This window comes from Macrobrachium rosenbergii, chromosome 36 (assembly GCF_040412425.1).
Source record: "Macrobrachium rosenbergii isolate ZJJX-2024 chromosome 36, ASM4041242v1, whole genome shotgun sequence".
NCBI lineage: Eukaryota > Metazoa > Arthropoda > Malacostraca > Decapoda > Palaemonidae > Macrobrachium > Macrobrachium rosenbergii.
In genome coordinates, this window is record NC_089776.1 from 18,683,622 (window position 1) to 18,700,418 (window position 16,797).

The following is a 16,797-nucleotide window of genomic DNA, read 5'->3' on the forward strand; positions in this document are numbered from 1 at the left end:
TTTGTGTTTCGATAGATTTAAAGTGCTTATAGTCTTAAATCCATCATTAGTGCTGCGTAAGTGTTCAGAGTTAAATGGGCGTCTTGATATGCAATAAAACTTGTTAAAGTTCTTATTAAATTTTTAATCTGATGAGTGACTTTGTTAGAAGCCAAAGAAATTTAGACAATTGTTTCTCAAAAACTGTGAGATTTTTAAAATAAAAAATATAATACTCACGTGCGACATACCTGGCCTACATTAGGAATGGAGTGTATTTTGTTTTCCGAATTTCTCTTGAATGTATAAAACTGTTTTTCGTGTGGTGTCCATTTTCAGCTTAAATCAGCTCTTCTTTCTTTAAAAATAAAAAAGAAAAGAGATATTCCTATATGCAACCGAATACTGAAAGCTGTTTTAGGCAGTAATGATAAGATATAATCATAAATACATATGCATAACACTTAAAGAGGTACTCGAAATTCCGAAAAAATAAAGTGTACAATGCCGCCTTTCTTTTAATTACCTATTGAAGGGAAAATTTCAGTAAATCAAGGGATTTTTTCTCTTCTTCAAGTCAAAAACACTCAAACATATGACGTTCTAAACGTTGTTTCCTACAGTCGGTTTCATCTCATCTCTCTATGCACGGTTGACGATACCGCGGAGCCCTTGCGTAGCTCGTGATCGGCTGAAAATCAACGTCTCCAGCAACATATTTGGATGTTTGCATATACAAGAACCGATACACCTAATAGAAATCATAAACATGCCAGTTTGTATCGATAATATACTTTTGCAAGCACAAGAAAGACGAAAGTTGTGCCAGACAGTCTACTCGTATCGAAGACAAACGAACAATGGGCTTTCCAGTAGTAGTGTTTATCTCACTTGTATAGCTCAGGCTACACCTAGACCTATGCCCTCAAACTGTTGGGATCATAAGATTTCTTTAACATCCAAACTTTATTCTACGTATACTTCATTGCGTGAATATGAAAACAACTTTATTATGATATCAAAGTAATATCCACGTCGGTTAACAGAAAAAAATCATCTTTAATTATGAGAACACAAAGTATTGACGAGCGACCGATAGGCCTATGCCAGATATTTGATTTTACTGGCGTTTTCTTAAGCACACTTTCGTTTCAAATCAGTCAAAATTACTTGCTTATTGTAGCCATTATTTAAAGATTCTATTTAAGCGTCGCTCCAGTGCCTTCAGTTAAAAAAAAATGTCTTGACTAATAAGTCATCAACATACAAAAGTTAGTGGGAACTCAGTAAGATTCCAAACTTTCGCTCAATAAGTTATTTGGCAAAATACTCTTGAAATTGCCCAGTCACTGAGCTATTATAACGATTTGTATGATTAAGAAAAATATATAAAGAGGCAAAGTATTCTTTAAAAAAACCGCAATAGCATTGTAGTGCATTACAGAAATTTCCCGCTTTCCAGCTACTGTTTCAGTGGCTGTTCCTTTCACCTACCCCAGACAGCCTCATAGAAGACAATATTTCATGCCTAAAGACCAGGAGCAAATAACAGAACACAGAAATCACAGGGATAATAGAAAATAAGTAAGCCAAAAGGAAATGCCATAACACACAAACCAGAATGAAATGACACAGAAAGCCAAAGAGGAAATGGCAATGCATAGAAACTAGAGAGGAACAGAATAATGAGGAATCCCAAGAGGAAATAACACAGCACAGAAACCGGAGATGGAACGCAATAACACAGAAGTCCAAAAAGAAATGGTACAGCACAAAGACCACAAAGAGAATGGAATAACACAGAAGTCCGAAAAGAAATGGTACAGCACAAAGACCACAAAGAGAATGGAATAACACAGAAGTCCGAAAAGAAATGGTACAGCACAAAGACCACAAAGAGAATGGAATAAACACAGAAGTCCGAAAAGAAATGGTACAGCACAAAGACCACAAAGAGAATGGAATAACACAGAAGTCCGAAAAGAAATGGTACAGCACAAAGACCACAAAGAGAATGGAATAACACAGAAGTCCGAAAAGAAATGGTACAGCACAAAGACCACAAAGAGAATGGAATAACACAGAAGTCCGAAAAGAAATGACAAAGACCACAAAGAGAATGGAATAACACAGAAGCCCGAAAAGAAATGGTACAGCACAAAGACCACAAAGAGAATGGAATAACACAGAAGTCCGAAAAGAAATGGTACAGCACAAAGACCACAAAGAGAATGGAATAACACAGAACCCCGAAAAGAAATGGTATTGCGCAAAGACCACAGAGAGAATGGAATAACAAGGAAGCCCAAGGGGCCATAGCTAACTGGAGAAACCATAAAGAGAACGGAAAACAATGAAGCCAGAGAGGAAAGGACATAACATAGTAATCAGAGTGAGAATGGAGTAACGCATAAGGAAATGGGGAAACGGCATTGTAGAGAAACCACAGAGGACTGAAATAAAAAAAGAGCCCAAGAGGAAATAGCATAGCACAGAAAACAGAGAATGGAAAACAAGAAAGTCCAAGAGGAAATAGCATTACAAGAAACCAGAGAGAGAGAGAACAGATAAACAAGGAAGCCCAAGAGGATACGGCATAGCATATGAAGCAGAGGGAGAATGGAATAACACAGAAACGCAATTGGAAATGTCGTTGCAGAGAAACCAGAGAGATAATGGAAAACAAGGAAGCCCAAGAGGAAATGAAAACAGAAACCAGAGAGAGACTGGAATAACACAAAAGCCCAAAAGGAAATGATATATAAGAGAAACCTGAGAGAGAATGAAAAACAAAAAGCCCAAGAGGAAATGACTGGCAAAGAAACCAAAGACAGCATGGAAAACAAAGAAGCATAAGAGGAAATAGCACAGCACAGAAACCAGACAGAATTGAACAACACAGGCGTACAAAAGGAAATAACACAAGACAGAAACCAGGAAGAGACAATGAAATAACCCAGAAGCACGAGAGGAAGTGCCTAGCAAGGATGAAAGAGAGGGAACTGAATAACACGAAGATAGTGCAAATAACATTGCAGGTGTTCTTAATGGATTATGACGCTATCCCAAGAGTAAGGGGGAGGCGAAGTGGAAGTGTAGTAATACACAAGTCCGAGAGAGCATGGTAATGTATGGAATATGGAATATTATGGGTTTTCAAGGAGGAAATGGGATGCTAATTATGATGGTCAGTGGATGGGATAATACGATGCTCAGTGGATCAGATAATACGATATAATAATAAGAATGTTAAGGTGGACGGTGTCAGGTACTAAGATGAAAACGTACCGATGTGGGAACAGCAACAGTGGCCCAACCAACAACAACAAGTATGTAACGTCCTTATGCAACCAAAATCTAAAGTCCACAGGCGTGCAATATACACCAAGCTCTCTCTCTCTCTCTCTCTCTCTCTCTCTCTCTCTCTCTCTCTCTCTCTCTCTCTCTATCAAGAGTCCACCACCTCATAATCAGTCTCGATTGTTCTGTCCTGAGAGAAGGAAAGCGTGCTCTCGTCGCTGGAGCGGCCAGAAAGAAAAACACTTGCGATTTGAAAGTAAGAAAATTCCCGTTGTGATAGGTTATCCTATCTCTCTCTCTCTCTCTCTCTCTCTCTCTCTCTCTCTCTCTCTCTCTCTCTCTCATGAACTATTTTATTTTGAATTATAGCTCTTCCAGGGTGTACATCTCACTTTTGCAAAAGTATTCGTCATATTTTTTTCATATCACATTTTTGGTATTATGTTTTACCACCATACTTATTCCAGGGTTGTCAAAATTAGTCTCACTTATTTGATACAACAAAGTCAGTAACATGATTTGAAAAGTAAGTTGGTACTATTGTTCTCTTCTGAGATAATCATAGTGAAATCTAAAAATTGTTTCAATCCATGTTTCCATGCTAAGAGAGTCATTGTTTACATAATGCAGAGGCGACAAACAAAAACAATATCAAAAGATACCACAGTTAAGAAGCTCATCGAAATCATGTCTGTCCTCACTGGGGAACAGGATAGTGTGCTAAATCGGTCATACAGTACATGGCCAGTTAACCATTCATAGTGGTAGGGAATACTGACTATTAGGCTTGTCCCCAACCACTCCTTTTAAATAGAAAAACAAGTTTTTCTGTGTCTAGAAAGCAAGTTTACTCACTCGTACCCTCTAACAAGGATAGAAGAACAAGGCTGGGTTCATGTTGAACACATCTACCTTGATACAATTGTAGTAGAGGCCTGAGAACCACGACAATAAGTTACGAGTTGTATCACATTTTGGATCATTTGGGAAGAGCTCCCGGATTTTGTCAATATTATTTTCGAATATGTGTACTGGCTGATATGTAAAAGTCGGCATATTTTGTGAGAGATAATAATAATAGATGAAAGCAATCACAACAAGCACAAGTCGAACAAGCTTAGCTGGGTTATAGTGCGGTTTAGGTGATTTGTTTGCTCACAGAAATCCATAATGAGTATGCAAGACTACAGGGAGTTCATTTCTATTGTAGAAAATATGCTTGATTTTTAAGGTCGCCAATTGCTATGTTTTCTAAGATTTTCAGCATGAGCTGGCCATGTAAGGTTGTTTTATAGTGTAGACATTTTCATAATCATATTTCTCTTTAGATCAAGATACAGGATAACGTTTTGGATAAGCACCTGTCAGTCCTGGTTTATCTGCATTAAAGATGGTTTCTTTATCTCTGCTCAAGGGTGAATTAATTCAAATTTTTTGGATTATCCCAGGGATATGACACCTGTGAGACTTGAGAATATTTACGGAAGAGATATATCAGATCAACATATCACAATATGTCACATACTGATAACTAAAAGAATTAGATAGTAACTCCTCCTTGTGGGATTACAAAAGTACTCATGGCTGATTTGAAAGATGGAAATTTTGCCAATAATTGAAGCATCTAACTTGAAAGTTCATACAAAATCGTCTACGATATTCTTTTCTAAAATTGTTGCACAATATTAAATTGTTAACTTTTTCAAAATTGACCAAAGCCAACATGAGCTGTGTCAGTTTTGCTGATTAGTGGTAGATCTCTGTAGTGTGTGCCTGAGTTATCAGCCGAGAAACTTCAGAAGTTCCGTGAATGGCATTGCTATTGGGAATCTAACAGATGCTCAAAAACTATTTTTAAAACATTCTTGATTTGAGACTTTAATGATACAGGCTGCTTCTACCGTTACTAATATTATTACTTAATCTGGACAATCATTCAACTGAACTTAGTTACGAACGTAATTAACTTTCAAAACCAGACTTCTGCAGAGGAGAACGCCATATGTGAAATACCGAAAACAAGTAAATAACAATAAAAGCATACCAAATGAGTTTTAATGAAGGAGAATGCAGAAATAGGTAGAGAAGCTTAAACTACAATATAAATTAGGAAACCTACAGCAACTGTGCATAGACACTCTAAAAGTAGCATTGATACCTCTTTCAATCTTACAATCAACATCATCAATAAGAAAATCATAGACCTCTGGTATTGGCAGTATGCCATCATGGCAACCCAACAGAATATGAAGACTGTTGCTCTCTAAAGTAAGTAATACACATTAGATAATAGTTGCAGGCACTAGGTGTTAGAGAGAAACCTCCAAGTTGGATAGAGCCTCACCAATGAAGATGGACAAACAGGATATATTCTGTTATTTAATTAAATCATAATTACCAAGGCTTTTGTTAAATAATTTAGATCCTGGTGGGTTCCTGGCATCAAGAGACGTAAACAGTATTCTGTGATTGGTAAAAGCAGAACCCGTAACATGCGCATTCAGGTCACCAAATAGAGCAAGCTTTACATCAATATTTACCCATTTTGTAGATTTAAATCAAATTCTTTTGTCCTAAAAATTAAATTTGGAGTAAAGGTAGCAACAAGTATTTGCATCTTTCCAGAATCAACAAGTAAAATATCAGTGCACAGACTCAAGGCCAGGGCTCAGCATAGCCTCAGATATCAAATAAGGTCTTGGCTTTGCTCGAGTTCATTTTTATTCCCAGTGATCCACTTTAGGTCTCTGCTAAGGTTTGCACTTATGAAGCAAGAGAGAACAAAGGCAGCAAGACTTTTTTGATCAGCAGATGATATTACGTTCTTTTTTAAGCTGATAATCATATCACTAGTAAAGAAAATGAAAATAAATAAAGCCCCAGAATATCAAATTTGTGAAACACCAGACAATTACTGTAGTGCAGAATCACTAAAGATATCAGCATCTCTAATGTGTTGCCGCTGTTCAAGTGTATAGCAGCAAACATTAAATTTATGAAGTTTACATACAGAAGCATTGATGTTAACCAAGTAGAATCCTGTTACTGGATATAAATAGGTAAATCTAAAAAAAAATCAGAAGTACATAATTGTTTATTCTAAGTGTTCTGGGTGTCAGGCAGTAAGTACTGTCATGAGAGTAACCACATACTGATACTCAGCAGTTTCATAATTTGTTGTAAAAGTTCGCCATTTTTATTGTACTCTCATGATTAATGTAGCGAAAGTACCACATCAGGGACATCCACTGGGCCTCAGCCACCAAACAATGTACTTCGCCGGGTTTAGATGAGTTACTGAAAGATACAAAGGCGAAATCTTTTTCAACCCTGCCAACGTCCATGAAGCAACACCTTCAGTTGCAGACGAGATCTTGTAAGATGTGGTTCTGTCCTTGAGGTGATAAAGTCCTTATGGACAACTTTTTGAGTAATTACTTTAATCATCAATGAGATGCCAGTTGTCAGAGAAAAGATGCATGCATGCGATCTTCTGTTTATATGGTATTTGGAAGAACGCCTTCATGATAACCAGATCATGATAAACTTGGAATTTGAATATCATCAGTTATATAGATCATGCCAAGCCTACTGAGGTTTCTCCGCTAAATAGCATAGCTTTGAAGTCACACAATAAGAAAAGTTTTATTGTTATCATTGATATCAACAGGAGATTTAGGAATACTTTTGAGCACTTTACTTTTGATAACAGATTAAATACCACAAATATAATAAGATTTCTGGCAATACTCTCCAGAAAAATATTTATTCTCTCATGGCAATCGGAATGTCCTGGAAAGCATGACTAAGTGAGAGCAACAAAAGTCAGCTACCAATGATGCATTTTATTATGAGGGGACTTCATAATAAATGTTTCTTTGTTCAACTGCGTGAATGCAATGTCTTCATAGGGCGTTTACAAGATGTGAAGAGCTGGTGGAGTGTATAATGTTAAGACCACCTATACTCCTTGGCCTTTTTCTGACTGAGGTGAAAAAGATGTCTGTAAACAGGGCTACTAGGGGAGCCATATTGCTTCTGCATTAGGCTCTTCTGACCATCATAATTGTGCAGTTACATGAGTAGGTAGTGGGCTAGAGGTGTCCACCTTCACAAGAAGACATCAATTTCATTGTTAATGTTGTTGTTATTATTAATACCATGCCAAGTTGCAACCCTAGTTGGAAAAGTAGAGTTCTACAAGCCCAATGGCTCCAATAAGGAAATATGACCCAATGCAAAAAATAAATTAAGAAGTACAGAGTAAATTAAAATAGAGAAAGATAAAAGTAATATAGATAAAGTAAAAGGAATATGACAACTAACAAATTGGCTATGTAGTGAGACTCATACTAGCCTGCTTGAAAGACAGACATATGTGTGATAGCAAGGTTCAAAAAGAATATATCTGTACCATAAAAAAGCTGGAAGCAATGTGCAGTAAGCTAACCCCACTATTTTGACTTCACAAAACGGGACCCTGGAAACCAGGAATGATAATCAGTAACCCGCCCAAGAGATGAAATACCAAACCAAAAATCCCAGCTGATTGAAGACTGCCAAACGTGGGAATGGTGAGAGGTTTGAACTTGGAGTACTGCCTCTTCTTAAAGAAACCCTCAAGAAATAAATAAAACTAAGTTCTAAGTTGAAGGGGAAATTTACCAAAGCACCTAATAACTTAAGCAATAAAATTTAACAGTCATCAACATAAAGTAAAACTGAAATTATTTGCGATCCGAAAGCAATCGCTTATATATCCCAGTCAACACGAGTTCACGTGATTGAAATCTAATCACCACAGGTCTAACGACCGGGAAATTTCAACTTGGGGGGAACAAATATCCTATGGAAAAATAGGCTAAAATGCCTAGAAATGCTGATAATCCTTATGGAATAATATGCAAAAGTAATCATGAATATTTTAATCACATTATCAACACAGTTTATTTGTTTGGGCTAGAGTAAGGGAATAATTATCGGCGAAAAATAAATATGTACGGAATCACCTTAGAAACCAGCTATTTTTCGTAATGACGTACCTTTTCAAAACCGCTCGTTCCTTCAAGACTTCGTGTTACTGAGAGAAAATAAGACTATCAGAAAGTCATCGGGTAGTTTACCCTTGAAACGACTTACCGTCAAAATAAACAATATGTTGGCTTTCCTTTCAAGAGCAAGCGACCATTTATATAAGTTACATTACATAAATAATCACTGGAAACAAACAGATTTAGCCAAAAGGAAAAAACTAACAATGTCTCATAAAAAACTAACAAGGTCTCATATAATGACATCAGAGTTCCCCATTGGCAGGGTTGGTATCGTTCTCGGCTAGAACTCTGCTGGACCCGCGTTCGATTCTCCGACCGGCCAATGGAGAATTACAGAAATTGATTTCTGGTGATAGAAATTCATTTCTCGTTATAATGTGGTTCGGATTCCACAATAAGCTGTAGGTCCCGTTGCTACGTAACCAATTGGTTCTTAGCCACGTAAAATAAATATGATCCTTCGGGCCAGCCCTAGGAGAGCTGTTACTGAGCTCAGTGGTCTGGTTAAACTAAGGTATACTTAACTTTTTCAGAGAACAAAAGGAACATAGAGACATTCTCAACAAAACAGAAGCCCACAAAATTTGCAACATTACTTTTTTATTGAAAAGATAAATCTAATAAAAACTTGCTTCTGTGATTTAGTTTATATTATTAAAACTGGAAAAAAGATTGAAATTTTAAGGAACTCTATTGCAGCAAATTGCAAGAGATCCCTAACAATTTTGGAATATACAGCATGAATTTTTATTGTAATTTAATAATACCATCTGAAAATGCTTTTATAAAAACAAAATTTGGAAAACGAACTGGACAAACAGTAGTAGTAGGGGTGTCCCTATCAACACGATGGAAAAGAAAAATTCCAAAAATTTCCTCAGGGAAACTGGACTCACCAGATTAATAAGGAAAATTAATATTCCACACTTATTCCCTAGATTAAAGTAATTCCAAATAACTGACCACCGAAATACGCATCCTGGATTAAGGCTATTAGCGAAAGATCAGCAGCATGACCATAATAAACCAAAATCGCAAGTATTCAGGTGCCTAATGTTGCTCAAGAATACACAAGAAAAGGGAAGTCATTTATCCTCATCCTTAAAGGATGTGATTATTCTTCATGTTCTTCATTCGAAAATGTGCTTTGATACGATCATTTTAGTGGTTGGCAGTTATGAGCACAGTCTTCTCTATAATTTCCGATTTCTTGTATGAGAGAGAAAGTGGGCCACATTTACAGATCAAGCACAAATTTTTTGAAATATATTACTAACCTGACTATCAGAACTTTCACTGGAACAGAAAGAGTTTGGAAATGAACATGACCGTAATTACATTAGTTTATACTCAAATATAGTTAAAAGATGATAAAAAATATCGGAGGTAATAAAATAGAAATGAAAAATGCATGTACATGTGATTTAACACTAAGTGATTTTCTCCTTCTTTTGCAGTGTCACTTTCAACGGCTGTTTCGGAAGCTAAGAGTCTCATTACGGAAGACCATGTCAAGAAAGCTCTCAAGGCAGACAAGGGAATTCAGGCTTTCTTAAAATCCTGGAAGGTCGTTGATTTCACCAAACGTGGAGATAACTATGCCTGTGAAGTAACAAGCGTAGAAGTCAAATATTCTATGAATAATAAGGAAGATAGTGAGGTCACCTATGTTGTAAAACTGAATCCCCATAGGAACTTCGGAGAGTTCCAAGAGGCAGAACCATTTCTCTTTGAAAAGGAGGGCAAATTTTACGAAGAACTTGTGCCAGTGTTGAATGAAGCACTAATGTCTGCAGGCCAAAAGCCTCTTCGTTTTGCCAAGTGTTTCCTTGTTTCCTTAGAAGAGGGAAAAGAACAACTTTATTTTGAGGATCTAAGAGCAAGAGGTTTCAAAATGTTTGACAGAAGGAAGGGTATGGATAAAAATCATATTGCTCTTGTCCTATCCGAACTTGCCAGACTGCACGGTGCCTCTTATCTCCTGACGAATAAGGTTCTGGAAGGAGAGTCTGCAGGAGCAAGATATGAATTTCTTTCAAAAGATTTATTGGATTTCACCCCAAATACCAAAGAATTATTTGTGTCATGGATGGAGAGATGTGTTGATACCGGGATAATGATGTTGGATATAATTGGTGGTTATGAGACTGCCAGTGCTTGGCTGAAGTCCTTCAGATCAGTTGAAAATGTTTTATCTACGGGAATACAAGTACAAGATTCAGCAGTATATGCCATGGGGACTGCTGGAACAACAATGTTCTATTTAGGTAAGAATTATTTGTGTCATGGATGGAGAGATGTGTTGATACCGGGATAATGATGTTGGATATAATTGGTGGTTATGAGACTGCCAGTGCTTGGCTGAAGTCCTTCAGATCAGAAGTTGAAAATGTTTTATCTACGGGAATACGAAGTACAAGATTCAGCAGTATATGCCATGGGGACTGCTGGAACAACAATGTTCTATTTAGGTAAGATAAACAATATATTGTTAATCAAATCCAAAACCCACGAACGCATATCGCTTCCTACTATCTGTTTCACCCGTTACAGTGCCAGCAAATAATAAAATGTCAAACTCCCATGTTAAAACCACGCTTTGTTGGATGAAACAAGCGTTGTTTTGCACTTCAGAATAGTGGATGATATATGCTTTTGTTTTGTATTTCTGAATGTTAGCCTACGTATGGTGAAAACATTAATTTTGGGCCTTTTTTATGTTAACTCTCTTCAGAACGAGAGTACTTGAGGAATAGGGTCTGTTATGACAAAGTCTCCATTCCAGCTCCTTAATCTTTGTATAGTTTTGCTCTCATGACTTGACGGGAAAGAGTCCTTCCTACTCTCTGAAAATACAAACATGAGTTGCTAAAACTGAAAGCTCTAGAGTATCCATGGAATCCTTTTCTATAAGTATTCTTTCTTCAGGAAAAAAAAAACTTTTGACTAAACACTGGGTGTTCAGTAAATCACTGACATAAAAAGACGAAAAATGTAACAGAACTTTGCAATTCTCTGCATGAGCTAAAAATGAAAATTTTTTGTTAAGACGTTATAAACGTCCCTGTTGTAACTGATTTGGGGGTTGTAAGTAATAATTATTCTTTTGAAGCGTGGAGGAGCTCTACTAACCTATGTTAACCTTGGAGCTACTCTTTGGCCACTGAGATCCTTTTGCGCTGAAAATTTAAACTTTTATTATTGATATCATTCGATGTCAAAAACAGGAGGAAAAGAAAGAGATTAGAAAAAGGAATAATATGAGCAACTGCATTATAAACTACGGTGAGAATATAAAATCTTAATGATAAACCTTTCTGATTTTCTAATGCGTGTAAAATTCTAAATTTCCAGATATAACGCTGAGGGTCGTCCAGTGGAAGTTATGCTGTTAGACCTTCAAATGTGCCGTGAAGCTTCTGCTGCAAGTGACCTGAATTACTTGCTGTTTACAAGTGTTAACGGAGACGTGAGGAAACCAAATCTCCGTCATTTCATGTCTCTATATCATTCAACCTACAAGGAAGTCTTAGAAGGGGGCGATATGCCCATGCATTTTACTATAGAAGAACTCATGGAGGAATTCAGAGACAAGAATAAGTTTGGACTGGTTTTTGCCTTGGTTATCATACCACTGATGTTGACAGAACCGGAGGAAGTTCCAGATATGTCAAACACAGACTTTGAAACTCTTATGAACGGCTTTAGAGATATATCTTTAGAAAAACTCAAAACAAATCCCTTGTGCAAACCTCGCTTCCTGTCAATTTTTGACGAGTTTATGGAAACAGGCCTCATCTCATGATTTTTCACTGTAGACCAGATCTAATTCCATCAATGAATGACTCACTGAAGATATAGCACGCCAAATCTATTTAATCATTTTGCTTTTAGATATCTGCAAATATATTTATTCTTAAATCCTTGGGCGTCTTGATATGCAATAAAATATCATAAAGTTCGTATTAAATTTTTAATCTGAGGAGTGACTTTGTTAGAAGTCAAGGAAATTTGGACAATTTTATCTAAAAAACTGTGATTTTTAAAAAAAAATATAAATATAATACTCACCATGCGGCATACCTGGCTTACAGGAGGAATGGAGTAAATTTGTTTTCCGAATTTCTCTTGAATGTATAAAACTATTTTTCGCATGGTGTCTATTTTCAGCTTAAATCAGCCCTTCTCTCTTTAAAAAAAGGAAAACAATTGATATATTCCTATATTCAACCAAATACTGAAAGTTGTTTTAGGCAGCAATGATAAGATATAATCATAAATACGTACGTATAACGCTTGAAGTAGTATTCAAAATTTCGAGAAAATAAAATGTACAGTGTCGCCTCTCCTTTAATTACCTATAGAAGGGAAAATTTCAGGAAATCAAGTGACATTTCTCTTCTTCAAGACAGAAACACTCAAATATGTGATGTTCTAAACGGTGTTTCCTACAGTCGGTTTCAACTCATCTCTCTTAAGCAACGTTGACGACACCGCAATGCCTTTGTGTAGCTCGTGATTGGCTGAAAATCAACGTCTCCGGTAACATATTTGAATGTTTGCATAAGGACCCACTAAAACAGGTCGGCCAGACAATGACGTCACACGGGCTCATCGCAGGCAGGACCCACTACTGGCTCGTCCATACAACAGAACATTTGACCGTCCGTCGTCTTTGTATCAATAGTTTGAGTTTTGTATTACCTTTCTTTTAACTCTTTCCGGTCCTGGGGCTTCTGGGAGAAGCCATCCGTCTCTCTCGTACTAAGTATCGAGGGCTTCTCACAGAAGCCCACCCCAAAACCGTCGTCCCCAAAGTTTATCCAATCCATAGCCTGTTTTCTCTACTTGAGTTCTATAAATTAGAGAAATCCTTTCTCTCCCTAATCAATCCATAATCTACCCTCGAAAATAATTATTCAAAACTGCGCCAAAAATTCGGCTTCTCTCTGGCGAGACTAGCTCATTTCGCCCGCGTCTTCTAGTCCGGCTTCCGCGCGAGAAGGTTGGCCGACACTTATCTCCGCACCATCACGACAACACACTCACCGTAGGTGTACTCGCTTTGCGGGTGTTGCGTCCTTTACGGAAGATCAGAGAGAGAGAGAGAGAGAGACACGATCCATGAATTTCTACCGGCTCCCGTTGATGAATCGACTGGTATGCCTTCGGACAATAAGATAATTGTGGATGATGGAGTTGTGCGTGAAGATTTATCATTGTCGAGTAGTGAATCTGATCATACAATCGAGCCATTTAGGATGTCAAGGAAAAAAAAAATAAAAAAAAGGAAGAGCAAGGGAAGTTCACAAGGAGCTGAAGCACAGGGAGCTTCAGCGGTTATTTGTGAGGGAAGCAAAGCTATTAGTGTGGCTAACAAGAGAAAAACGGTGAGTGAAAGACAACTTGTATTGGAAAATAACGATGTATCTCTTGATGAGGATAATGAAGATCGGGTGAGCTTTAATAATGACACGGAAAGAAAGAGATTGTATTTTCCACGTTCACTTGAGATGAGTTACAATAACAACCTGAAGTGGACATTTAAACTATATAAAAGTCACCCAGAGTTTGAAGTATTGTTCAAGGAAGGAAAATATAGAGAATTTGTTACTGTTAAAGATGAAAAGGCTGTTAAGTATTTAATTACTGCTGGGTTTGATGGGATTGTTTTGGAAAAACCTCAGGAGGAAGGAAAATTAACCAAAATTATTATTTTTGGTATCCCATTGTGTTTGGATCTCGAACTTATATTGCATGAGATGAGCGAATTGTGTGGGCTACGCGTAGAGAGGTTAAGCAAGGGGGTGAGGTGTGTCCTAAACCTCAGGCGATAGCGTTAATTAGAGATGAAGTTCCTGATAAGATTTTTGTTTCTTGTATTGGGTATAGAAGGGTATCGGTATTTAATGAGCCTCCTATCATGTGCTATAAATGTAGTAAATGGGGCCATTTAGCATACAAGTGCCAAAATGAGTTTAGGTGTAGGTTCTGCAGCAAGCCTCATGACTCAAAGGAATGTCTGCAGAAAATTAAGGATAATGTTCCTATTATTCCAAAGTGTTGCAACTGTGGAGATGAGCATGATGCAAATTCATGGTTATGTAAGAGAAAACCAACAATTGGAGTAACCAAAGTAATAAATTCTAAACCGAAGACACCTCAGAATTGTTTAGATACAAATAACCTTGCAGCTCCAGTGGTTATAATGTATGGGAACGCAGGAGTAAAGAACATAAAGATGCAATATCGGATCTTCGATTAGAAGTAAATGAACTCAAGAAGTTAATTTTAACTATGCAAGGTCAGATCGATAGGATTAGCAAAGAGAAAGGTATATTTCCTGAGAATGGCCAGGGTGTGAGAGGTACACCTGCTAAAGATATTCGCTGCGTGGGTTACAGTGAAACTGAGGCTCATGCTGCTGATGTGGACTGTGAGAGGGAACATATTTTCTGTGAACGATCGTCAAGCAGGGAAAGAGGATTCATACATAAATCAGGCTCATAATGTGGCCTTACTGTTAGATGAAGTTTTGAATTATATGGAAGAGCCAAATGGTGAGCTTCGGATTAACGTAATTGCGAAAGCAAAATCATTTAGGGAAACAAATAGATATAAGTGGTAATGGATGTGTCTAGACTTAAATGTTTGTCATGGAATATAAATAGTAAGTAAAAGGGCAATTGATATTCATGCACACGTCTTGTCTTGCAAACCTGATGTAGTTGCTTTACAGGAGGTAGGGGTCAATGGTGTTGGCTTTCAGTTGCCGGGATATCAATCAAAGTTTTGAATTACCCGCAAGCCTAGAGGACAACACCAGAGGGTTAACTACTTTCATTAAGAACGGCATTCCTGCTATTTCATGTGAGTCTGTTATGATTATTGGTACAGAGTTTGTGTCCTTGAAATTCTATGTTAATGATTGTTATATTTATATTAATGTGTATGTTCATAGTGATATGCTGAATATTGAAAGTTTTTTTTAAGAAAAGTAAAATTTGCCCGGCAAAAATAATAATGGGGTTCAAATAAAAATGGGTTTGTCATGAATAGTATTGTTGATTCTTTTGATCACATTTGCGTTTTGAGGAATAGAGACCCCACTCATGTGAGAAGTGGGAGAATTGACATTGCTTTGCTGTTTAATATGACTGAGTATGAAGCTTCTGCTTCAGTTGTTGGTAACTTAGTAAGTGATCTGGGTATACAAAGGACAACTTACAGTCAAAAACGGAGAAGATTAACTATCAAGAATGATGAGGTGGTTACATTTATGGCTAAGGTTGCTGAGTGGTATAAGGTTGCTGAGTGGTATAAGGACTACAAATATGTAAATGGACATGGAAATGACGAGAATGTGTTTCTGGATGATTTGCTTAAAGTAATAGATTCCATATTGCATGTACAGGTGAACAAGAACTGCCCTATCATGAATTCCAAAAAAGTAAAGCATACCGATGACAGAATAATAAAGGGCCGGAACAATCTTTTAAGAAAGGCACAAAGGGAGTGGAATATGAATCCTAATGATGCAAGTAGTAGAGAGGCAATGATACAAATAGCAGAGGGTACTTCTGAAATACGAAAAAAAGTAAGAAGAAAATACTGGGAACGCTTTTTAGAGGAGGTATCTTTTATGAAGTCTCTAAGTGGGGTATGGAACGCTGTATATAAAGTAAGAGGGATCAGAAGGAAAAATATTACGCATCATGACCCAAAAGGAATGGCAAATGAACTCGTGAAGAAATGGGCATCTGCCTCTAGTTTTAGTAATTTGCCAAACAATGTTCAGGCTAGTTTACGTAACCGTCGTTCAAAGAGACGACAGTTAGTAAGAATGCAAATAGATATGGTGGATAAGACTAGTTTGTCCTTTACAAAAGATGAACTTATTGTTGTTTGGAATTAAAAAAGGTGGGTCGACTGCTCCTGGGGAAGATGGGATAACATATGAAATAGTTAATTGTCTTATAAGGATGGAAGATAGCCTACTACTTGATTTGATCAATCTTTGTTTAGAAAATGGCAAATTACCCATTAAATGGAAATTGGCATTGATTGTACCTGTACCTAAGAGTAATGCGGATTATCGATCCATATCATTAACATCCTGCATATGCAAATTAATGGAAAGGATGATTCTTAATAGATTACTTTTTATTATTGGTGATCAACTCTCTCAAAATCTGTATGGTTTTATCAAGGGAAAGAGTACAACAGATTGTGATCTAAGAGTGCTGTGTAATACCACTGTAAAATGCAGGGCATTTATTGATCTCAAAGGAGCATTTGACAGGGCAAATAAAGATGTCATACTTGAAGGGTTTGTGAATAAAGGCATTAAGGGATCATTGTTAAGGTGGATTGAAAGTTACCCAAGTGAAAGGAGGGGTAAGGTCTGGTTTCAAGGGCATGAGGCTGAAGCAATGGATATGGAACTGGGTACGCCACAGGGGGA

The 16,797-nt window shown here is 37.1% G+C and overlaps 1 protein-coding gene across 1 annotated transcript; it reads left to right on the forward strand.

Moving 5' to 3' along the window:
• Positions 1–3,464: 3,464 nt before the first annotated feature.
• On the forward strand, positions 3,465–12,674 carry LOC136856699 (uncharacterized). Its single transcript, XM_067134758.1, has 4 exons — positions 3,465–3,535; positions 9,791–10,542; positions 10,611–10,804; positions 11,688–12,674. Coding segments are annotated over exons 1-4 (1,398 nt in total). The 5' UTR covers positions 3,465–3,534; the 3' UTR covers positions 12,139–12,674.
• Positions 12,675–16,797: the final 4,123 nt, after the last annotated feature.

Coding starts and splice junctions, on each gene's coding strand:
- LOC136856699 (XM_067134758.1), top strand. Junction 10,543..10,610: donor TTTTATCTACGGGAATACAA/GTACAAGATTCA, acceptor AGGTAAGAATTA/TTTGTGTCATGGATGGAGAG. Junction 10,805..11,687: donor AACAACAATGTTCTATTTAG/GTAAGATAAACA, acceptor CTAAATTTCCAG/ATATAACGCTGAGGGTCGTC.